Below are 26550 nucleotides of genomic sequence, written 5' to 3' on the forward strand. Positions count from 1 at the left end.
AGGAAGTTCTGGTGTTTTTGTTGTGTTTTCCTTTTTGTGCATTAGGAAAAGTGCGAGGCCTCCGTTTGATAGAGTGACTGAGGGTATTCTTTTTCTTGTCAGACATCTATTATTGACACTTTCCAGGAATAGGCTGAGGTGTGCCACATGCTGGTATGTGATTCTGTAGTCATCATCTCAGGAGAACCTTATTGTTCCATCTTGCAGGCTGAACAATTCGGAGTAACATCCTTGGTGCAACCCACTGATTGGATTAGGCATGTTCTTTAAAGGAGGTGTCTTTACATGTTTACTGTACTTGAAAAGTCTTATCGGGATTCTATCCTTATCCTTACTGGTATTTGCAGATATTGCCTTAAATCTTGTAAATGGACCTCTGAAATAACCACAAAGTCAGTCAAATTGTATTTTTTGGTTTTATAGCCACTTTAAAGACATGGGGGTTGCCATCATGATACTTACAGTATATACCGGTGACACACTCCTGTACTCATCAAATGATGAAAGAAGGAAAAGTGATGCAAAAGTGTATTTATTGGTTACAAATGCAGATACTGGGATCACTATTCAGACTTGTTTCGGTCCCTTTTGTCAGAACTTTGGTTGGTTGTTTTTTGCATTTGCACCTAGGTAAAAAGCTACTTAGCAAACAGGAAGCAATATGTGAAGCTGGGAGAATATGCAAGCTTAAATATATATTAAATATATACTGTAGGACAAAAACGGTTCACCTTATATATATACAGTAAATGACATCTGTGAAGTCACAAAAGACCTAAAGCAAGTATTATTTGCGGACAATACTACTGCATTTTGTTATGGAGAAAGCACGCAAGAGCTAATAAAAAAGTCACAGATGAAATAACTATACTAAAAAGATGGTCACTCACGCAGAAGAAGAGCGTGAAGAGGAGTGGACTCAGCACACACCCCTGTGAGGTCCCAGTGCTCACAATTCTTGAGCTGGATATATTTTCAATGTGTGAGTCCGTTCTTACATTTACAAAGTTAGGTAATCAGTTTTACTCTTAATTTAAGACAAATGATATTAATCTGTTGCCAGAGAATATTCCAAATTACATTTTAGCTTGTTATTAGGAAAAAAAAATTCTGGCAAAAAATCTTATAGTCTTTTCCACAAGGCTCAACCTTTTTGTTTCAGGTTATTCTTAAATTTTTATGTTTTACTTTTTGGAAATATTAAGCAGTACATTTTCCAATATTTTTTTCTCAGAAAAACCTTTACATAATACATGATGTATATTTATTAATGATGTAGTTCTGTTTCTGTTTTATTTTCCCTCTGTTAGTGAACTGACTTTTTGTCTTTTGTCTGTCCACACTTTCCCCCATCACAAATTACTTGTGTTCAGGCGAGCAGGGTGCAGTCACTATGTTTCCCTTGTTTCTGTTGGATCACCACATGACCGCCAGGGAACTTGGCTTCTGGAACGGCGTCATCGCCATGGGCTTCTCCATCTGTGGCTCGTCACTGGGAGGCCTGCTGCTTGCTCAGTTCAGGTAGCCTTCATCAGCAAATTCATACGTAGTATCCCTTTAATGTCAGCTCATTGTTTGTTTAAGACCATGTACAGTAATCCCTTCTCCATCGCAGTCAATTTCTTCCAGACCCGACCGTGATAAGTGAATTTCTGATAAGTGAAGTAGGATTTCATCTTTATAAATGGAATATTTTCATAGTTATGGCATAGAATACCTGTTTACAATCTTATAAATATGTTTTTTAACGTTATTAAAGCCATCTAGACATGAAGTAACACCCCTGTAGTCACCTTTACACTCGTATTACCCAACATAGTAGATATAATCAGAGAAAATAAGCCATTTAAGACATGAATAAAACTTGTGCTTGTGTGTGTCGCAGTGAAGTGTTCCGGATCTGTGGGGGATAGTAAGTGACTGTGGGGGTTCAGAGTTGACTTTTAGCTTGTTGTGGTTTACGGCCTCAACAGTGGCCCGTGTTATTATTTTGACAGACAAAATTGAATTGATGCAATGCCTCACATATTTTTTTCTCATTCTACCATCCATTTTCGTCATCAGTTGTCAGTGTCACATTACAGCAGTACAGTACACCACACTGTGTTCCAAATTATTATGCAAATTATATTTTGGATTTGCTAAATAGTCAATATGAATTACAGTCATCATAATTTTCACGTCATCAACCTTTAGAGTACAATTTGAATGTTATTGAACAAACCTCTCAATGATAACAGTGTTTGTTTCAAAAAGAAAAAGTTAAAATGCACTGTTCCACATTATTATGCACAACAGAGTTTCAAATCATTTCACTGGTTGTTAAGAACCGAAAATGGTCATTTGTTTGATTTGCAGTATAAGGAGGTCATATTTACTGAAGGCAAACGTTATATCAATCATTAACATTTTAATAGGCCAAGTTACTGTACATGCAAATAACATCCCTTTTTTGATATTACCTTCACAATTCTTACATTGAATTTGTGAGTTTTTGGAGCGTTTCTGCTTGAATTTCTTTGCAAGATGTCAGAATAGCTCCCACAGCTGCTGTTTAGTTGTGATCTGCCTCCCACCCTCGTAGACTTTTTGCTTGACAATGCTCCTTAGGTTCTCAATTGGGTTGAGTTCAGGGGAAAAAATGGGCCCAAACTATGAGTTTCTCTCCTTTTATGCCCATAACAGCTACTGACAGAAAGGTAGGTATTCTTTGCATCATGAGATGGTGCATTGTCATGCATGAAGGTCATTTTGCTTACAGAAGGTACGGTTCTTCATATTGTACCATGGAAGGAAGTGGTCAGTCAGAAACTCTACATACTAAAGGGCCCACCAGCTCTCTCCCGATGATTCCGATCCAAAACATGACACAGCCACCTCCTTGCTGCCATCACAGCCTTGTTGAGATATGCTGGCCTTACTCTACTTCATCCATCCAGACCACCCAAGGTTGCACGGCCTTCATCAGTAAACAGGATTGTTTGAAAATTAATCTTCATGTATTTGTTGGCCCACTACAAACATTTCTGCTTGTGAGTATTGGTTAGGGGTGGCCAAATATTAGGTTTATGCATAACTGCAAGCCTCTGGTGGATCCTACACCTTGAGGTTCATGGGATTTCAGAGGCACTGGCAGCTTCAAGTACCTGTTTGCCGCTTTGTAATGGCTTCAAATTGAATAAATTTCAATTAAATAAATTTGTCTGGCAGAAACCTTTCTCATTATGCCTTTATCAGCACAATCTTTGCTGTCATCTGAATCAGCCACAAATGTCTTCAACGTACGAAAGTTTTTGTGAGTTGTTGAATTGTTGTTTCCATGCCTTGTCCAAGGCATTGCAATATTTGATGCTTTTTTGTCCTTTTTTTGACCCATATGGCTTGAAATCTGTGGCATGCTTAATAACGTGGAACATCATTTTTAAGTAGTTTTCTTTTAATTGGGCTCACCAGGCAAACTGATTATGACAGTTGTCTGAGATTGATATCAGTGATCCAAAGAGCCCCAACACACAATGCCATCCATGAGTTTCATTGAAAAACAAAAACATTTACGTTTATGATACTAAAATCCTATTTGCATAATCATTTGGAACACAGTGTATATTGTTGCACATTATATAGTTGAGTGTAAACGACAGGACACGAATGTACTGCTACCACAATGATAGTGGTTCTGCATGCAAGGTTTTTGCCACGGTCTTCCTCATTTTACTCCTGCTTTTGCTTCTTTAAGTTTTTTATAGGCATAACTTACTCTCTAATGTATGCTGCCTGTTATTTTTTTATTACACTCTCCGTGTGTGTGTGTGCACGCCTAGCTCAGTGTGTTCAGTAATTTAAGTAAACACAGCCTTGTTGGAGAGCTCAGGGACCCCCCCTGTGTCTGTTGTGTGGTGTGAGAACAGCAGGAGCGGCAAATCTATTACACACGTACACATCGGCGTACATGCACGAACACACACAGCCTCCTCAGGGTGCGCACGCACAACTGTTGAATTTGCAGATACACACATGTTAGACTTTTTGATTAATATATCAGAGGAGCTGTGTAAATTTAATCCTTCAATATGACTACTGCGTTGACATTGATATGTATTGATTTCATTGATATTTACCGTAATATTAATTGCTAATGTGATTGAAAACACTGTCAAATCAAGCTAATGCTTTGTGCAGCTAAAAGGCAGATTATGTCAGTGAATTTTCAGTGACTTTAGTAATCTATAAAGATTTCCCACCTCGCTGATATGCAGAGCATGTTGAGTCTGTCACCAGCAGGACAGTAGGCAATAGGTGGGTTTTGGTTTGGGCTATGTCCACACTAAGATTTATATATAAAAAAAAAAACGCACATTTTCCCCACCTAGGTATAAAAAAAAAAAATCACATTCACCGACTGTCATGCGCATTTCAGAATCCTTAAAAATCAATCACAGCTGACTTGGTTGCACATTACGTTTCTGTTCTTCAATTTTGTGAGATATTAGATGTACAATGATGTGTACATCTTTGATCGTTCCTGGACTGGCTTGTACGGAGTCCAGCAATCATCATGAATGTTTTTTTAATCGGCGTGTGTGTTATGAGGTGCACACGTGCGTGTCTACAGCTGCACAAAATGCTTGTAGTTGAACAGCTCCATCTGTGTTGAGTTTTTATTCATTGGTTGGATCATTTCTTGAAACAGAAATTACATTTTCAAAACTCTAAGATCATTTGGCCAAACAGTCTTACAGTTCAGCACAATGCCAGAGCTGACTTGCAAAAGATCATATCTCTCCCAAAACTGTTCACTCATGGTTCAAAGCTAATTCCTTTCCTGTATGACTAGTCAGTACCACCGAAATGCAAAGATCCTTCTCAATTGCTTTGGCTCATTTTGTAAAACAGACCGGACTCTCTCAGCGCTCTCTTTTAGCACTTCTTGTAGCAAGAAAAAGTTGGATGGTTCAGCACAACACCATGGTTCACCTGCAAACACTCATATCTCTCCCAAAACACTTCACTCATTTCTTTCCCATATATATTGTCAGTGCCCCAAAAATTGTCCCTTTTGCATTTTGTAAGCACTGCAAGTCAAAATGTCTTGTCCTTCCGGCAGAGGACTATTGAAATATCCCTCGTATCCTCTCAGTCTTGTCCTTCATTCACAATAGTTACTGTACTCGTTTTATGTTGTCTAGCTCATATAATACAATTGTGTATAAAACTGGAAAAAAAAGTATTTTATAGCATCCAAGGTTTGACCTCACACATTGCACTCAAGGAAATTTTAAGCACCATAATTTCCGATGTATAAACCGCTACTTTTCTCTTAAACTTTGAACCCTGTGTCTTATAAAGCAGTGCGGCTAATCTATAGCCATGTTCTAATCTCGTGACTTCTCCCATACTTAAGAACTACTACTAATTGTTTAAATACTGTGGCGCTCGTGAATCAGTGAGGAATTGGTAGCTCTTTCATGAGCTACAAGGGCTTGTCCATACCATGTACCCATTGGAAATTGCAGGAGGTCATCTTAGAAAAAACACTAAACACTATTACTGTATTTTTATTCATAAACAACCATACATTGGAGTAATAAGAAAATGTGTTTAGTATGACATACTGTAATATAAACACATAAACAAAAAAACTACGTTGCCTAAAGTGCTGTAAATAAAGCTGGAGTTTCACAACTGACACTTCTTCCCTGGGTGATGTCCTCACCCTCCATCTCCTGGCCACCATCCTCACTCTCCTGGGCATCCACATACTGCTGTCTGTCTGGTCACATCACAGTGCAAGTTCTAGTTTCACCTGCCTGTCAGATAATCAATTTATCCAATGAACTAAGATATTCATATGGCATCCATGGTATTACAGTATATCACAGACAAATTTTGACAATTGAACAGACTATTGCGCTTGTGATGACTTATACAATGAAATGGTGCTGACATGTTTTGAAGGGAACAGCCATTAGACCTGAGAATTGACAATCAGTTTAGATCAACAAGATCTATTTAGTTGGAAATTGTGATAGAAGTAGGTTAACCGTGCTAACTGTACTCTACCTGTACTTAATAATTTGCAAAGATGGACCCACACATTGAGACACGTACTAAGACATTTGCAGTTTGATGAAATTAATGAGAAATTCAATTCTGATGCGAACAATGGCCAGGTTGTTTGGTGGTTTGTCCATCTTTTATGAGAACGTAATTCCTGTTTCAAGAAATGAGCCAAACCAATGGAGAAAGCAGAAGCTGTAGTAATTCTACATTTGAACAAACTTAATGTATTTTACGGTGTATAAGCCGCACCCACTAGATTTAAAGAGTAAAAAAGATTGTTACATATATAAGCCGCACCGGACTATAAGCCCAGGTTTCCATTTCATAAAATGGGACGTACCGAAACTGACTATTTTAACCTCTTCTCATAATGCAATTCTTCCCAGCAGAGCGGTTAATTGGCTCCCTTCATGAGCACCCTCTTGTGGACACACGCAGCTGAATGGATGATTGCAGCGCCCGGGCAGCCATGGCCAATGAACTGCTGTGCTGGGAAGAAGTGCATTATGGGAAAAAGTTAAAATATATATATTTTTTCAAACTCGTATTGGTACTTGTCTTGTATATTTCTGAGCTACCTTTTGAGTGTTAAGTTGCTTTGTGATGATTTTAGCCTTCTATCTAAGATGAAACCGTGAGTCAGACTCTTATATTGAGTAATGACCTCCTGCGATTTCCGAGGGGTTGACAAGCTCGTTGTGATTGGCTCCTGCCAGATAAAGAGCTACTGTTTCCTCACCGATTCACGAGCAGTACAGTACACTAGGTCCCCAACTTACGAACACCCGGCACTCGTGGATACGAACACAAGCCGACTGGTCTATATTTTATTTTATTTTGCCTTGTAGTCGCTCAATCAGTATTTATTTTGCTGCTGTACATGCTTGACCAGTAGAGGGCACTGTGACACTGCTAATGGGACCAACAGAGGAAGCCATTTGAGCTAATGAGACCCACAGAGGAAGAGTTAGACGCTGGGGAGATAAAGCTAAATGAAAAGCTAAATTATACAACCCGGACAGAGCGTGTGATTAAAGTTTATGAAGAGTTAATAGACCTGCTTAATTCCACACCACCCACAGAACACTACCTCTTTTACCTCTACCTCTAACGACGACGACAATTTGTCCTTTTTTTCAATATCTCCTCCTGCTTCTCCACTACAACGACGTATGCTCGGCCACTCCTCTTCAAAGGTAAATGACATTTATCATTACGTATTATTATATCACTTTTATTATTGTTTTTTTCATTAATTATCCTCGTTTAATATTACTACTGCATCCAAACTCATATTTCCATACATACGCATATACTGTATATGTATACACGTACATGTAGTACCTATATCATTGGTAATATTACCTTTTCCCCAACTTAAGAACGATTCGACATAACAACGGTCGTCTGGAACCAGTTGTGTTCGTTGATTGGGGACTTGATTAGAAGTAAAATGAAGTCACGAGATTAGAACATGATTAGAAATCGTCCGCACCGCTGTATAAACTGCAGGGTTCTAAATTTAAGAAAAAAGTAGCATCTTATACACTGGAAAAATACGGTAATTGCTGAATTCGATTCAAACTTGAGTTGACTCTCGCTGGCTGGTAATTTGCACTTGATAATTGTAATATTATATGAATGTAACTTTTAACTCTTTGGCAGAGCTCTCTCAAACAAGAGATTTTAAGCTCAAGGAGAGTTTTGCCTGGTTGAATAAAGGATAAGAAGAACAGAGAGACAGAACATGGCCTCCACCAACGTTGAAATAACAAAGTAGAGCTGTTAACATACGGTAACATTCCCTCGGCCTTCAATATTCTACAAAAAAGTACCTAGATGCACAACTGGTATCCTAGTGGACACCGTTTGGAACGAAGTAAAATGATCCTTTATTAACTCTTTCACTGCCAAAGACGTCTATTGACATCTTTTCAAAAAGTAATGTTGACTGCCAAAGACATCTATTGACGTCTTTTGCTTTTTTTCGCAGGGAGCTACAGATTAAAGTCTTATTCATGTTGTGTGTGAATTTCTGACTTGTAGGCAATGTATTTCTGTCCCAATAAGGGGCAACAGTTCTCTTTTCCTCCAACCGGCAGCGACAGATTGTCTATGGAGAAGACGGATTGTGGGTTGAGAGAGGAAAATGGCGAAACACATGCAGAAATCGAGCAGAGACAAAAAATACAGGCACTTAACACTGTCACAGAGCTTGTCTGGTGTTGGATCTGCCTTTAGTAGTGACGCGCAAAGATAGGGGTGACATGAAGGTGACGTAGGCACAAATGCAGTTGACAATGGCAGCCGAAGCAGCAAGCTAGTGGTTAGTGTTGCTGAGTCATGTGGCCGGAGCCTGACACCGGAAGCAGTTCAGAGTCGGGTGACTCAGAACCTGACCCTGATTCTTCTGACGAGTGGCTGCTGTCTGGATCGGTCAGCAGCAGGGATTCATCCCCACATCCAGGAAACCCCACCGTCACTCTGCTTGAATTTAATTGTCTGCAGAAAAAGCTCGTTTTCTCTTGTTTTTTTTGGTCAAAATCAGGTGTTTTTGCTGAAACTACCTTATGTTCTACTGCCAATATCTAAAGATCCAAAAAGCCTAGAACATTTTTTTTTTTCTGATGAAGGAAGAGTCTTTAGGTAGTTTCAATGTTTATGTAGTCCTAAAACGCAATATTCTGTGGGTCTTGAAAGTTCAGCAAAAATGCCCAAAATCTCTGGCAGTATGGAACTCTCTGCTGCTAACATGGCTGGCAGTCAATGAGTTAACTTAAGCCAAAATGGAATCAATAATCCAACAGAAAACAAGGTCAAACAGGACATACTGAGTTCTCGTTTTTGCTTTGTCACATAAAAAATTGTTTGGTCACACCTCAGCAAAATATAATTTTTGGGATTTTATCTTATTATATTTATCTTATCTTATTTATCTTATGGATTTTTATTTTATACTAACATTGCTTTTGTTAAATACACATAAGCACGCACACGCGCGCACACACACACACACACACACACACGTTTCTTTGAGTGGCAGGTATACCCTGAGTGATTGGCATTGCTAATCCTTGATGTCAGGAAACAGTGTGGGTTCATGTGCGTGCCTGTTTGTGTGTGTATATTAACAGTGATTAATTATCCTCCTCATGCTGGGGTTCTCGTTAGCTTATTGATTACGTCATGAACCAAAACCACAGGGGGATGATTTTCTTGCACTAACAGCGAATCAATTAGTGTCTGGGGACTTGTTTACTTAAGCACTGGCGCGTATGTGTTTTTGCGTGCGTGTGCTTGCTTGTGCGTGTGTGTGTGTGTGTGTGCGTGTGTGTGGCGCATGAAGAGAAACATACTGTCGTGTGTCGATACTGTACAAAAGTAATTCTGAACTGATTCAAGTCACAGTCACAAGAAAGTCGAAAACTGAAAGTATTTCTGATCTCTGCATTGCTTCTTTGTGTCTTCTTAGCATCGGCGCTCTGATGCGGCGTGTTTTTGTCTTGCGGACTGTCAGTATGGTCTTCCAGAGCTCTTTACTCACTGTGCTGGAACCATCGCCACTGATGAAAGGTGAGGCACTCACTGAAATTAACTTACTTTTACTTCTTTCATTGGAATGCACACCCTGCACAGTCTGATTAGATCCCATAGATCCCAGCAGCTCTATCAAAAAGTCTCATAAGGATCCAATGTTCAATCATTACAATAGCGCAACACCTGTCGCTATGTAGGGCACTGCAGATGGTGTCTTTCAAAACTAAACACTATTATCTTTATTAAAACAGAACTTTGATACAGCTCATTCATTGGTTATCAGCAGAATGCAGGTGTTCCCAATCAGGTGGCTAATCAGTGTACGACACATGTACAGTCATGGAAAACATCATTAGACCAGCACTGATATCAGTTCTTAAATTAAACTCATAACAGTTACCGTAAAAAAAAAAAAGATGTACAACTTAAAGCAGGGAAAAGAAATCTGCGAATGTGCGATGTACTGGTGTATTACCCATTATAGAACTTTGTTTCGGTAATTACCAATACTGTTAATTTATTTATATGTAATATTCTATTACATATTCATCTTTACAATTCTTAAAGTATGTTTGTCAAGCACTGTATGCCACTTAATGTTAAGGTTATATAACCATCATGTAGAATTTCAGTATGTCGACTAACATTTACTGGTATTCATTTTCTGAAGGGGTCATAATCATAATTTAAAATAAATTAGGAGTCACTTGTCTATAGTGCAAACAGTCAAAAGTCAAATGATTGGAAGTCTGAAGCAAAAAAAAAAAGTAATATCAATTATTCCGAGGATGTTGGTGTTCTTTCTCCAGAGAGCCATTCAGTCATTATTGCCTGAATGACATGTGATTTTGTTGCACAGCCTGTCTCAAAGCATTTGGGAATCAGATGAACACCATTCATCTCTGCCAGTTGTCTGTTCCCCATTTCAAGCTTCTCAGACGGAAAGTGAAGGCCTCTCCCCCTCCACTTTAAAGCCAGAACAAAAATAACAGGGAAAACGGAAGCAGAAATAAAAGAAAAAGGAAAAACATTCAGTTTCAGAATTTTCAATATTACATGATAACCTTCTGCTCCAGTCTGATCGGTGTGTGTGTGTGTGTGAGTGTGTGTCTTGTGTGATTGAAGTGTCTTATTGTGCACAAACTCTGGCAGCTAGAGTGAATAATTCAGCGTTTGCAGGAGCAGTGACAGATCAGCTCTGTGGTTCCTCTGTGTCTCCCACCAGCACGGCTCTGCCGTTCCCCTCGGAGGATACACTACATGTGTTTTGGGGATGAGTGGTGGGGAGCGGTTGTCAGTAGTGCGAAGAGACTTTTCAGCAGCACACTTAGTGTACGATGAGAGGTGTAGCAACCACTAGCGGGATAAAAATGATCTTTCTGTAGTTGTTGTGCATCATGTGTGTTTGCCTTCAGGTATGGCCATCATGAGCATGAGCGTTCAGCACTTTCTGGGTGGTCTGATCACCACTCTCACCTTCACTACCATGATGCATTGCACTCAAAGAGCTGAGGAGAGCATACAGGTAAGAATTGTGTTATTCTGGAGGCCCACATTGTGATTATGCAACAATGTGACTCTCCTGTCCCTTTGTTGTTTTTTGTTAAGTGTTTTTCATGTGAGGTCATCTCCTATTTGCAATATGATCTCTCCTTTGGTTTCTCTGCATGTTGTTTGATGTCACTTTAATTGTGCTGGTTTAGGATGTTAGGTCACTTCCTGTAGCAGCCAGGCAGGTCCTGCCAGACAGCAACACACCTAACACCATGTAGCCCCCCTGCCACCCACGCTGCTTGTCACTTCTCATCAGCTGTTTCCACCTGGAAAATCTCAAAAGTCTTAGGAGACCCACTTTCTATTCATCGCTTCCTCTTTGACCCACCACCTTTTTTGTTTTGCCCCCTTCCTAGCTGGCATTGTCCTCTCCACCCCATCCACCTCACTCTATTTCTTTGTCATTTTCTAGTCCTTTAAGTGCTCTCTTTTCCATTCTGACTTTTCCTCTCCTCATTCGTCTTCTCCTCTTTGACATAACTCCTTTTGTCCCCGTTGTAACTGGGCCATCATTGCCTGGAGGTGATCGTTGTTATAGCCCAGCCATTCACTCAGTCAATCTCAAGGTGACAAATTATCATTTTAATTGACGTCATCTGAAAGCAAACAAGAAAGGCTCAATTAATTGAGGAAAAGAAAACTGCAATGACATAAGAATTGTGTTACTCATAGTAAAAGGAATTGGAGAGAATCTGCCAAAAAGTGATGTGAACCATGGTAAATTTGAGAGGTTCTCATGACACACATACTGATGGCTGTGAGTGTACAGTATCTGTATGTGTGTGCGTGCGTGCATGCACGCAGGAGGTGGAAAGCATTTGCCGGCCTGTGCACGCAGCGAGTACGTGAGCATTATTGAAGGTAGAGCTATCCAGTGACTGAAAGCTGACCGTGTGAGTGCTTGTTAACGATCCCCAGGAGAAAGAAACCAAATCTCTGAAACAAGTTGCTCGGAATAAAAGAGCTCCACTTAGATGTGGTCACACGGGCTCTTCGGTGTGCACAGCCGCATACTCTTAACTCACCGTCACTCATCCAAGCCATTTCAGTCGCAGTCTCCTGGTGAGTGACGTCCTTTGCAGTGATAAAGTGATGACGGCTGGAACTGTTGGGCTACATGGGCTTAGGTGTTTTAAAATGACACTGGAATCATATTCACATTTACAGTATGTAGCATTGACAGTATTGGTTGGCATTTTGCCTTGACAGTATAGTGTTTTTCTGGAGTTACCTGCTGAATGCAGCGCTCTCGGGCACAAAAAGGAAGCTGGAAGAGATTAGGTAATATCTCTCGCTTGCGATCCATCCTGAACGCCTCCAGGCTGGGATCAGATCCTCTCCTTTAGTTGGCCTCCATCCATCATCCCAGGCCATGATTTCACATATTCTTGTTGCCATTTCAATTTTCTTTTCCAATTTTACTAACAATTTGAAATACAGTATGTGTCACATTTCCCTTATATACTGTAAGCCTACATAGTTGTTTACTATTCCCTCAAGCTGTTTTGTATTTTCTCCCTATTTTAGTACATATTCGTACATTCTTGATCGACTATCGAGTTAGTGCATAATTAATTTTTAGTTTAAAAATGTTGTTTTTCCTTTTGTTTTCCACGACTAGTATTTATAACCCGCAAGGCATGATGGGTAACTTCAAGTTGGGGAAGTGCGCATGTGGGCTTCCCAGCATGCTTTGTGGGTTGTATAGTAGTATTAGTAAACATGTATATTACAGTGTAAGCGTTTATTTTGATACCCACTTAGACTGTGTGGCACAGTTACATTGCGTGTTCCACATATGTTCCTTGCTGTGTTACTTTTTTTTATTTCAGTGAGTGAGGCGAGTTGATATGCTCCTGTTTATTTGTGATGTGTAAGTGGGGGTGTAAATGTTAAAATGATTTGTACTTTGTACTAAAACATGTCCTAATTATGGAGAATAAAGCACATAATGGCGGTTTTTCCCACAAATATACTGTAATTCCACTCTACTGTTTCTGAAACTAACTCATATTAGTACGTAATTTGAGATCCTTGCTCAATCTGTTTGATAGTTTGTCCACATAATTTTATTACACATACAGATAAACAGTTTTTTGTGTTGAATGGATAGACATACAGATGTTTTACACTTTGTTTCCCCCCTGAGGTCCTATACTGTCTCTCCTCTCTTGTTGAAAATGTACATTATCAGTGAGTCGATTGTTGTTTGCTTTGTGCGTGCTGATTAACTGGCAACCAGTCCATGTTTTACTGCTTGCCTCCCGCAATTAGTGCAACAAGTTCTTGATTAATCAATTATTCTGCCCATCCATACCTCCCATTGCATCTTTTACCCAATTTTTTTTAACCCAGTGCTGCTGTCCTCTCCTCAGGCAACCCACTACAGTTTCCTGGCCACTCTGGAGGTACTGGGCAAGCTGACGTTCAGTGCTCTGGCCGGGGGTGTGGTGGATTGGTTTGGTTTCCAAGTGGCCTTCCTCTTCTTCCTGACCCTCTCTGCTGGAACGGCACTGCACGTATGGACGGCGACCTTCACTGGTGCTCTTAGGGAACACCAGGGAACCACAAAATGAATACAAAATGACAATGAAATGAATATCAAGATCTAAGATGTTTGGCTAAATCTCCACATACAGATATTTAAATAACTGTATGATATAGTGTATCTTCCCGTCCCCGCGAGATGATGTATAGTTGTCCCTCGCCACATCGCAAGTCGAAATTTGTGTCTTCACTCTTGCGGTTTTTAAAAACATATTAATTAATAAATCATGCATTTTCTTGGTTGAATATGACCCATTATTTTTAAAAAAGTATGCACATTTAACCAAATGTAAGCATTTTCTAGCATAAAAATGGCTAAATGAAGTCAAATATAAGGTATTAAGAAGACACAGATTGTGATATGCAGTATTCTACACTGGTCACTAGGTGTCAGTAGGTGAAACATACAAGCGCCAGACTCGATCACCGGACAAACAGGCTTTTATTGCAGGTTTGAAATATCTCACAACAAGCACAATAATAATAATAAGATAATAAATAACAGGGCTACTGTTGCGTCAGTAATCCAGATAAAACTCAACTCTGAACACACAATGTCACTTCCTGTCCACACGTCCGGAACACGCGTACTGTAACACACACAGGCACTAGTGTTATTTATGTCTTAAATGGCTTATTTACTCTTATTATGTCTACTATATTGGGTAATAGAAATGAAACGTACTACAGGGGTGTTATTCCATGTCTAGAAGGTGCCAATAATGTTAAAAACCGTATTTAGAAGGTCATCAACAGGGCCCGTATTCACAAAGATTCTCAGAGTCCTCTCAGAAAGCTCCTAACTTAGCCTAAAAATTCCTAGCAAGGAATCTTAGCTTAAGAGTGATTAAGGAAGTTCCTGAGAGCAACTCTGAGCAAGGAGGGGACAATGAGGAGGTGTGGTTGACCCTGTTTCGGGCCCAGGTTTCTCTGCTCTAACTGCGAGAATATTTGATGTATACATAAGGAATCCTACTTCACGGGAATCCACTTATCACTCATTCGGTGGGTCTGGAACGAATGAACCGCGACTAACGAGGGATTACTGTATATAAATAAGATAATGGAGTACAAGTGTGCAGTCACGGGACAAACCAAAAAAAAACAAACGTTTTCATACTGGCTGGAGTTGTCCAAAAGCTTTGGTCAAAATGCATACAAAAAACGTCCGTTTTTCAAAATGTGTGTCCGTGGACATGGTCATCATAGGTGCTGAAAAAGTCTTGAAATAACATGGCTGCTTGTCCCCAGATAATCGCGACTATGAAATAACATGAACAACATTTCACATTTTTCATGTAGAAACAAGATAGAAATTCTATTATTATTTTTTTAAAGATACATTTCTCTGCAACCCATTTTATTTTATTAACAATGAAAGTCTAAAAAAGTCTTACATTTCACTGTAGTGTGATAAAACCAGGAGCCAAGCTTTGTGTGATAAGCGTGACCATTTGTGTGTTGAGCGGTGGTGTGTAGTCTTGCTGTACTCACGATGAGGACAGCTGCGATCTAGCAAATTCAAGCAGTTTTATTGTGTTAAGCATTTTAATGTGAACAATCGAGGCACTTAGAGCTTTAGCCAAAAGCAATATCACAAGGCCCTCCTTGTGATGCTTAATGTATGAATATAAACGGATCATTTCTATGGTTTATAGTTGTTATCGAGACATGAGTCTTCTACCTCTTATCAACCATGCATGGTACGACACACAAAATGTGAACTCTGCAGCTGTACTGTACATTTAGTCTCAAGTAACAGATGCACAATGTTAGCAAAGCAGCAACTGTTAACCACAGAGGTTTGGTAGGGTGTCCATATGTTAAAAAGGAGCATTGCTTTTAGCGGGGGAGGTTGTCTTGACAGAAAATCAAACTGGTACGGTAGTTCAGCAGTACTGCTGTATGCACACCTTCAGCTGCATCATAGCTCAACTTCACACACTGCATGGTGTCATCTTGTAGACATCACAATAAACTCTGCAATAAGCCTGTTCTGTGAAACTTGAAAGACCAATGTCACACATTTCACTTTGTCAGTTTAAGTTTAAAAAAAAAAAAAAAAAGAGTGCACTGTAATATGCAAAATGTACTGTCATATATACTGTAACTCTCCATGGTACTGTGTATCCAGTGTAACTTTTGCCAGGCCTACGTGGAATGTTTTCCTCACTAGGCTGTGATTCTAAAACTAATGCAAATGAATGTACTGTACTATAGGAAAGTTAGTCTTAGCTCTAAAGCCAGCAGTCTTTCTAACAGTCACGTGCTTTTACAATACTAAGTGAATAGATGTCTACAAAGGACTATTAGGGCTACACTTCAAAAAAACATGAAATCATACTATACAATTACAACAATAAGGTTGACATTACTACAAAAAAGTCCTGCTTGTACCTGTATATGCTTATGCTTGTAATATTACATGTTTTTCCACACAAACAAGCATAAACATATGCACAATTAAGTACAGAATTAGTTTCACAAACAGTGACACACTAATCAGTGTGAACTGTTTAATGTTTGCGCAAATGTTTTTGTCTGTTAATGAGAAACAGCGACTTTACAATTTCCCCTGGAATTTTCCCCTTGTGGGACCAATAAAGGCATATCTTTTCTTATCTTATCTTATCTGAACTTATTAAATGATTATTTCATGGTTTTACCTCACAGCAGGGGCAGCACGCTGTCGCCTGTGGTTAGCATGGCTGCCGCACAGCTTCCTCCAACAGTCCAAAAACCTGCCTTTTAGGCCAATTGGAGACTCTAGATGGTGTGAATGGTTGTTTGTCTGTATGTGTCCTGTGACTGACTGGTGACCAGTGAAGTCAGCTGCGGTAGGCTCCAGCTGACCCGTGACATGCAACAGGATAAATGGTTAAACAACAACTGATGAATCATATACAGCAGGGGTGTCCAAAGTGCGGCACGCGGATTGTTTTTTATTGGCCCACTGCACACTGTAGAAATAAAATTAACCAAAAAAAAACCCAACAGAAATGAAAAAAGGTAGAATGTGAAAAGAAAAAACTGAAATGTTGATACTAATAACTAATAACAAGCTTTGTCTTGAAATATATACATTTTTTACAGTCTTTTTACAAAATAAAAACAAATATATAAAAACATCAAAGTGACTTCCTGCATCTTTTGATGTTTTAGTGTGTGGCCCTCGGTGGAAAAGGTTTGGACACCCCTGATATACGACATGTCTCAGCAACTATTCACCTGATATAGTACACCTTTTTCTATTCCTATTTCATGTTATAATATTATGACTTCATTTTCAAAACTGTTGTTGTTCTTTGGCCTTTTTTCCCACTTGGGCCATAATGCTCCTTTGTAGACATCACACCAGTAATTAATAATGCCTTTCAGTTGGTCATCCTCTGACTTGTTGCAAAGCACATCTCTTATCTCAACTACTGTCAGATTTGCACACAAAAAAATAAATATGAACTGCTGGGTAAACTTAGCAGTTTCATGGGTTTGTGTGTGTGTCTTTGTCTTCTGAGCTTTGCCTTTTCACCTCAGTGGTGTAATCCTGTGTAGTCTTTAAGGGCGAAGACTGACTGTATTCTCTCTACAATGTGGCTAGCTGTGGGCTATTGGGCTGAAAAGGTCCTGTGTCACTGTATCCACATCCAATGCACCTCTAATGACACAACAAATGCTGTGAAGGGGGATTAGGCAGGTTTACATGGCACTTCAATGCACCTCCACTTTAGGCTTGCTCACCAAGTCTCATTATGTGGGAGTTATGTTTGTGTAGCGAGATAGGTGATGCAGGCTCTGAGTGGGAGGACTCCAAAAAGAGGGGCTTATACTTTCTTCACTTGCCATTCTTAGTAAACAAGAGCTACAGGCCTGTTTACTTAGGTGCCTTTTGAAAAGTCACATCAAACCACAAGTCTCGTTTAACGACTGTACATTAGTAGTACGACTGACTACTACTAACGATGACTGTATGTAAGAGGGTTGTGTATGTGCAGCACAACATTAATGAGGATGGTCAGATGGGGAATGAGACATTTAGCAAAGCCTGCAAACAGGTGTGCTGTGACTGTCGAGGGACCACGACCACCTTAAGTTCCATTTGATTGCAGGTAACGTTTAAATTGTGTCGATCTCGGTAAGCAGTTTTCCCAGTTGAGCCATCAAAAGCTATTATTCCATATAAGTACTTTTTGCAAAGAAAATGGAAAATAAGTCCAGAGGTGTGGTAACTGTGGCTGCAAATCAGCTGCAATATCTGTTTTAAAGCCTGTGCAGACAAGAGAAGAGGAGGTTAGGATACTACAGTGCTGATGAGAGTGAGACCTCCCACTGAGATTGCCAGATTGGCAGATCTCCCCCACGGAGAAGATGCATGTCTCAAGGCCACCACCCCCACCATGGTTACCACCACTGGATTTGATGTAAATGTTGCCTCACATGTTGAATGTTCACTGGAACTGTGGGATGATCACAACCATGGAATTTGCTGTAGCGGGATAAAAGTACAGTACCATATTATTTCATATCCACAGATCTTCAGTTTCTCATGTTAACAAACTTTTATCAAACAAACAAAGTGAGACACATGATCATTCACCTTGTGCCAAGGCTTATGCACAGACCACAACATAACAAGAAGCACCACAATGACCCCAAGACTATTGAGCACATAAACAATGAGGCTTATTTTATCATCTCCCCACTGGAGACAGTTATTTGACAGCTACGGTTTGATTTACCTTGGGGACGAACCGGGAGAAGTGATGGGAGAAAGGTTGAGAAAGCAACATGTTTTAATCTCAGCAAACAAAGGTGTTGTATCGCTTTTTCCCCCTCTTTTGTCTCCCTGCACCTAAGGGGGTAGAGGTGTTGGCTTTTTGCACTGCTTTTGTCCCATGGCCGGCAGAAAGGCCTTCTGGGAAACCTGAGTGGGCAGGTGGAGGAACCATCAGCAGCATCAGGTTGCACAGTAGTTTCCTCCATTGGAGTTTACTTTTTGTTGATTTGCAGAAAGAGAGACATGGACACCTCCTTCTCCATCCTCACTCCCAAGAGTGACGGCTATCAGCGTTGTCTTTCCTACTTCACATTAATTAAAATAAGTTCAATCGTCCGCTCATATGAGGGTATATGAAGATCTTTTTTCTTGCCGTCTTCCATTCATTTCACATATGTATCAGTCAAAACCATCTGGAAATTCAAAATGAAAACATACTGTACAATTATACTACTGACTATACTTTGTCTAACTTAATGTACTTGAAATGAAGAAATGTAGGCCAATTTTGTGACCATGGAAGCGAAACAATCTGAATAATTCACTGTGTATTAACGGGCATCATTATTATTATTATCATGTTAAGTGTGACTTTGATCCAAGCAAAAGATCTGTTTTCTGTCCACGGTGTACAGGGATACAGCAGATGGACTTTGGTACAAACACATACACACACGCTGTCTGCATGTGAACACTGAATCGTCTTAGTTACAGTGACTGCAAACTGCCTTCACCAAACAGGGCTGAATGCTAGAGCAGCATAATGAGAGAGGAGCTGTGGAGCTTCAACTTGCTAACACGCGGCGAGGACTTGTAACTATCTTGAGGAGTGTCGCTGTCCATTGGAGATAGGAAGTTATTTGTACTTGGTGACTACGCACACCTTGAAAAATCTGTTCACCACTGTGGGAATGAGCAGAAAGATGCAGTCAGTTAGCCTTCAGGCAATTCTATCGCAATTACAAGTGTGCTTGAGGACCTCAAAGCGGAAGGAGAAAGAAGCAGAAGGGAGACAGCGCTAAGTTGGTAGTTGCTCTGTGTGCATCATATGAACAAATCAGTAAGTTTGATGATCATTTTGGACATTAAGAGTGTTTAATCTTGAAGATTTCATTTATATTGGTGTTCCTATCCCCGCACGGCTCAGCGGTGAAAACCTGTCTCTGTGAGTGGGGATTCCCTTTATTGTTGGTTGTATGTATTTTTGTACTTCAGATACTGTTTTATCATGCTCATTAAACTTTCGCCTTCAATTTGGTATTAAATGAATATGCAGACTTCAACCATAGCCATCGTGAGTTGACAAAAAAAAGTGATGCTCAAATTCAACCATTTCAAAGGGAAGGAGGCCAACATCAGACTGGAATAAAAGATATGTAGGATGATTACTTATCTATCAGTGCTGGTGTCAAACTTTATCAAAATGTAATGCAAAATAAAAAAAATTTGACACGGAATTACTATAAAATGATTTACCCAATTAAGTATGTTCAATATTTCATGTTTGGTTTAGTTTATTTGGTTTAAATTAAGTTTAAAAAACCCCCAAAAAAGTGTAATATATGGAGAAAAGGTTTATACTAATAATACGCTTTGTCATAAATAAGCTGAGATGCAGGCTGTTTGATCTTTAAATAAAAAAAAAGCCTCAGCATATTTACATGTGTTGGTTTAAAAACTGTAAAAGTGGCCTCAGATCCTTTGATTTTTCAGTATGTGGCCCTCGGTGGAAAAAGTTTGAACACCCTTGGTTAACATTGTTAGAAGAACCACCGGTACTTGTAATGCACAATATGTAACAAATAAACCGTGACATTTTATTAATATAATATGTCATTTATCAATATTCTTCAAAACGTTACCGAGCTTCCATTTCCACATTTCAATATTTGTTTTTTGGCTGAAATGCGATGAGGTCAGTCGTAACCCTATTAAATAACTTACTGATAAACTGTATGTATGGTACTCATTGCATGAAAAATACACAACTCATTTTCACACAGGATCCCTGCTCCCTGCCAACATAATCATATTTGTCTATTTTTAGACACTGCATTTTAATTGGCATGAATATTCCAATGAGACACTAAGATCTGCAGGTTGAACACAGTGGCACATGATTTTAAAACAGGTTTACTGAAATGGACAGAAAAGAAATACTTTTCTTGAAATTTTTCTCGTTCCCACGATTCTCTGCATCCTCCCACTAACTGGTTAGATTGTCAACTAGATGGGGCCTGCATCTTATCCTTATTCTACAGTAAAATGATTGCTGTTCTTATTTGAATAGATTAGATTGCAGTGGAACCTCCAAATTCAAACACAATCTGTTCATTGACGCTGGTTGTTTGTGACCTCAAGCTGAAACGAACTTGGCTTCTGCAGCAGGACAATGATCCAAAGCACACCAGCAAGTCCACCTCTGAATGGCTCAAGAAAACCAAAATGAAGACTTTGGAGTGGCCTAGTCAAAGTCCTGACCTGAATCCTACTGAGGTGCTGTGGCATCACCTTAAAAAGGCACTTCATGCTGGAAAACCCTCCAATGTGGCTGAATTACAACAATTCTGCAAAGATGAGTGGGCCAAAACTCCCCCACAGGGCTGTAAGAGATTCACTGCAAAGTATCGCTTGATTGCAGTTGTTGCTGCTAAGGGTGGCACAAATTTAGGGGGTTTAGGGGGCCATCGCTTTTCCACACAGGGCCATGTAGGTTTGGATTTTTTTCTACCTTAATACAAAATTTTATTTAAAAACTGAATTTTGTATTCAGTTGTGTTGTCATTGACTAATATTTACATTATTTTGTTGATCTGAATCATTTAAAAAGAGGAAGGGGGCAAACACCTTTTCACACCACTGTACATGTACATTCACTCTGTTCAGTAAATAACATTCATTCATTCCATTCAAGTGTACGCACTATGCATAATTTTATTTTACACTCGGAACTAGTGAATGCATTGCACACTGTTGTCCGCCTAGCCCCGCCCAATTCGCTTGCTTCCCACCATGGCAGACTTTCTGCTCCATGGCGTACTCTGTTACATGCATTTGCGGCTGAGTTGACAGTCTTGTCTATCTAGCATGTTTGACGCTAACCAAGGTTCCACCATACTGTATATCTTCACAAGTCCACTACGTGAATGCTGAGAAACGCTGTCATTGAGGCAGCAGAAGAACTTAACAGAGTGAGGACTAATGTTTGTTAATACATCACAGCATAGCATAGTAATCTCATGTAAATGTACGCCATAATAAATATTAATAAATAAATAATAAAATAATAAATATGCCTGTGAGATCTATAGGCATGACAGAAACTTGATTGGACAATTGTTGTGCTTTACGGTTTATGGTGTCATTTATATCAAACATGCATACAGGTTACATTGAAATGCGTCAATTCACAATGGTAAGTACTATGATCTTCCACTGACACCTTTGCATCAATGGCATGCATCATCAAGGGTTCTTAGATCCCTTGAAAGATGCCAAATAAATTAGATTTAGACAGACTTTATTGATCCACAAAAGAAATTGCTTGTGTGTTGAAGAAAGAGAAAAGCGCTCTTAAATAAAAGGCAATGCAATATGAATAAAATATAAGAGGATAGGATGTAACATAACCAAGATTTGTATATTTACAAATAGCCAGTAAAAATAGGAAATACAACTAAATTTACAGTGTTTAGAATGGAGGACAGACAGTACAGCACAATAATGTTGTGAATGAATGATTAATTACTTAATAATAATAATATTGCCACAGCATTGCTTTTGTGTCCCTAAAAGTAGATAGCTGGATTTCACGTTTGATAGAAAAATTGAATCGTTCATTTTCAGTTGAAGTTGAGGCTGAAAAAAGGCATTGTTGATTTGTCATCAAAACATGGATGATGATGTATGTGATAGACAAAAGTGCAAATATAAAATCCAATCCCCCTTGCATGTTAGCCATGCAACATAACAACATGTGTCAGTGATGATCAATCAAGTACATAGAATGCAGACAACAGTGTTTACTTTTCCCTGGGCACCCATAGTGCTTTATGGAAAAAAACTGGCTAAAACTTTCAAGATAATGTAAGTATGTTTGAGTTTTGAAGTGATGAAAGTTGCTCTGTGGTCAAACAGTCTCTGCTATCCAGTCCCTCAATGACGGGCTGGAATGTGACAAGCTGCCAGCTCATATGGTGTTGAGCCTGAGTCACTTAGCCCCGCTCTGCCTCTGTCTTTAGGCTCAGACCCTAACCCTGCTAGATCCCCACACTCTCTGTCCCACCACGCATATACCCCCCACTGCTCCATCACACCCACCCCCCAGCCTCATTTGGACCATTAAGGCCAAGACAGGCGAAGCCTCGTTCTTCTGTGCACACCCCACTTCTTCTCGCTCATTTCCTGTCTGTCTATTTTCTGGTGCCCTCTATTCCCTCATCTCATCTCTCTTCCACCCTCACATGCAGACACGTCGTCTGGACGAGTTGTGGACAAAGCTTTGTGGTGCTATTTAAAGGTCTGTCCATCTATCTGGCGGACTCCATGCCTCCTGGTGATGGAGCCTTTATGGGTCACTATCTATCTATCTATCTATCTATCTATCTATCTATCTATCTATCTATCTATCTATCTATCTATCTATCTATCTATCTATCTATCTATCTATCTATCTATCTATCTATCTATCTATCTATCTATCTATCTATCTATCTTTCTATCTATCTATCTATCTATCTATCTATCTATCTATCTATCTATCTATCTATCTATCTATCTATCTATCTATCTATCTATCTATCTATCTATCTATCTATCTATCTATCTATCCATCCATCCATCCATCCATCCATCCATCCATCCATCCATCCATCTATCTATCTATCTATCTATGATGACGTGGTGTTTTAATAATATTAATTGATGTGATGTAACGAGTGTATTGAAAAGGCTTCCCTACCTATGATAAAGCCCCCAAATTAGCCCTCATCTGTGTAAATCCTCTCTCCATAGAGAGGATGGGAGTCAGTTGATTGTGCACAATGATTGTTGGGTTCAACCACTAGAACCAGGTTGACAGTGCATCATAGGTAACTTTTTAATTCAACTGACATGCAACTCAAATAATGCTGTTCTTAAAATGGCACTACTGCGATTGACTGGCGACCAGGCCACCGAGATACGCCCAAAGTCAGCTGGTATAGGCTCCAGCATACCCCTGCGACCCTGATGAGGAAAAGCGGCATAGAAGATGGATGGATGGATAAAATGGTACTACTGTACATGTACAGGAGAAATATATATGCTCACTATATGTTGAGTTGCTATATTATTGTAAGACAGTGTTCTACATAGGAAGGGCAAGCAGATAGAACCATTACTATGCTGTCTGACATCATCAGCCTTCGGCCACGCACACACAGACACACGCACACACACACACACACACACACACACACACACACACACACACACACACACGCACACACACACATGGAAATTGCACACTACATGTGGAGATAAGAATTCATGCATGCACCAGTGCTTAGAGCGAAACAGACACGTGCAAATACACTTCTACACTATATGCACAAACAGAGCTGTCCAATGCAATAAGATTTGCTTGCATATGCAAATAAAGACTAAATACCGAATATGTTGTTGCAGTGTTGTCCTGTGCAGAATGTATTGTGGCAAGTGTAGTGCACATGTCAGCCTTTAAGACAGTACCTTGAAAGCCACATCATGTGTTCATCTGTGCAGTATTTGAGCAAAAAGGCTTACAATGCAACACTGAGGAGAAAAGCCAACTCATCCCCACTAACATTTGTTGTGTTCTGCGTAATCAAATTCAAACACTCCTCCCTCTGACAGCAACTCCTTGTAGCTGCAAGCACCAAATTACCATTTTACAGAGGAACAACATTGCAAGTAAAGGTGACAGGGGCAACAAGCAACGACACAGAGGGTATCGTACGCAGATAAAAAGAGATGGAGGCGAGAGGGCACTGCAGTGGTGTATCTGGTGGGACAATCAAAACTGGCAGTGTGGACTGATGCAGACAGCTGGACATGGATTTTTTAATCTGTATAAATAGGATCTGCCCAATGCAAGCTTTTCTCATAAAGAGCAGGCCCAACACAGAGGTTGTGACAGCCAGACGACAGGATGAGACCCCAGCACTCACAACCGATGCTACAAAATACACAGTACATTCCGGGACACTGGTTGACATTCGATTTATTCGGATTTTAAAACAATTATTCCCATAAGAAAAGATGGACAAAGGCAAAAAAAATATTGAAAAAAACATGTAGCTACTGAAAATATAAGATACTGAAAAAAAATACTGTTTGAAAGTATAAGAAACTGCTGAAAAGACACTTAGCATTCTTACCTGTCACACAAGTGTAAAAAGAAGTCAATGACTATATAGCAAAACACAACAAACAATAAATACAGTGTATTCAGCAATACTGGCATGGATATTGATGTCAACATACATGGACATACATGTAACTCTATCATCAAAACATGGAACTTACTTCTGCTGCGGTGTAACATGTACTTTACATTTAAAAAATAAACAAGCAAAGAGGTAGGTTTTAGTGTGTGCGTGTGAGTCACCCTGTCCCATTCATCAACTCTTTCAGAGGGGCAAAGCATTTCCTGAGATGGTGGGGAGAAAGCTGCTTAATTGTCGTCGGCGTGCTTGTAAGGGACCTGCCTATTAGGAGAAATCCGTCGCACTCATGCCTTCACTCACGTTCCTGAACCAGTGTGTAGAAATGTATGCGTGATATCTTACACTAACAACGCTTCACTGTACTTAATCTGACACCTAGACAGTGCCTGTGCCGGGAAATGGAGCTGGTGAAAGACATTACGCATAAAAAGCTGAGTCATTTCAGATACTTTTAAGAATCTTTGAATCATAGAAACAAAAACAGACAATCATGTATGTGCGTGTGTGTGTGTGTGTGGCACTTTGTGGACACATATAGTCCATTATTAGAAAGAGTTAGTAAAGCATGGAGCATGCCCAGTGTGAGGCTCCCGTTAAACAATGAACAACACTTTCATTCATTGTCTGAACAATGACCGAGACTGTTTTATCTCGTCTCATCCTGTGTTATTGTTGTTTTAAGAGAAAGAGGGATGTGAGGATTAGACACTGTCTGACTCTGCCTAACCTTCAACCTCTCTCACACACACACACACACACACACACGCTTGCAGGATATTCCCCCACCTCCATGCTATTATTTGTATTTGCATTTTTATGCTGACATGAATTGTAATGACAAATTGAGCACATTGTGACCTGCCAACAGGTATCACTTAAAGGTTGAATCGCATGTGTTCAAAATGCATCATTTTTACACATCTGGTAATGAAACACTGAAACATTGAATATGACCATGTTTTTTTTTGTGTACAATTTTCAACTTATAGTGGCCAATTTCCCCACAAGTCATTCAGGTTCTCGTCTCATTGTCCTTCCATTCTCCATGCATTCTTAACATGGGATGATGATACTCTCCTCCAAGAGGCAACATGATGGGAATTCTGTTTTCTGATTTCCTGCATCTCCACCTCGTGCACTCATCGTAAAACAAAAGGCCTTTTATGTTTTGCTGTGCTTTCCTGCTGCTCTTAAATGTTGAGATGTTGCCCCGTCCTGGTCGAGGGTCAAGGCATATTGTTTATGAAAAACAAAAGGATGATGACGTGATGTCATGTCTAGACTCCATGCAAATGAACGAGCTTCCTAAAAACCTCTTGCCAGCTAGTGTACAGTATTTATCCAGCCCACGTGACGACACACACTGAGTGACAGACAAAGTGGGAATGATTATGGTAATGATAATAATCATGGCTGTCACCACCGTGTCCTCCACCATGTTAAAAATTAATCTGAGTTAACGGTAATCCACGTCTCCTCATTAGATTACTGGTGTGGGGAGGGGAGGCTCACGGGCCATCTGTACATCATTAGCAGAGTCTCAGTGACAGCTCACTCCCAACATCAACTTCCTCCATGGCTCTATAGGCCCACCATCATCTCCTGCCTCCT

At 39.8% G+C, this 26550-nt stretch overlaps 1 protein-coding gene across 1 annotated transcript in view; it reads left to right on the forward strand.

Moving 5' to 3' along the window:
* mfsd3 (major facilitator superfamily domain containing 3) overlaps positions 1-17479 on the forward strand; it is a 31326-nt gene extending 13847 nt beyond the window's left edge. Inside the window, exons 3-6 of the mRNA XM_054774098.1 lie at positions 1374-1521; positions 9533-9633; positions 11013-11122; positions 13527-17479. Of these exons, the coding sequence (XP_054630073.1) occupies positions 1374-1521; positions 9533-9633; positions 11013-11122; positions 13527-13727 (560 nt within the window). The 3' untranslated portion in view covers positions 13728-17479. The remainder of the gene's footprint in view (positions 1-1373; positions 1522-9532; positions 9634-11012; positions 11123-13526) is intronic.
* Positions 17480-26550: the final 9071 nt, after the last annotated feature.

Source organism: Dunckerocampus dactyliophorus, chromosome 4, assembly GCF_027744805.1.
Source record: "Dunckerocampus dactyliophorus isolate RoL2022-P2 chromosome 4, RoL_Ddac_1.1, whole genome shotgun sequence".
Classification (NCBI taxonomy): Eukaryota; Metazoa; Chordata; class Actinopteri; order Syngnathiformes; family Syngnathidae; genus Dunckerocampus; species Dunckerocampus dactyliophorus.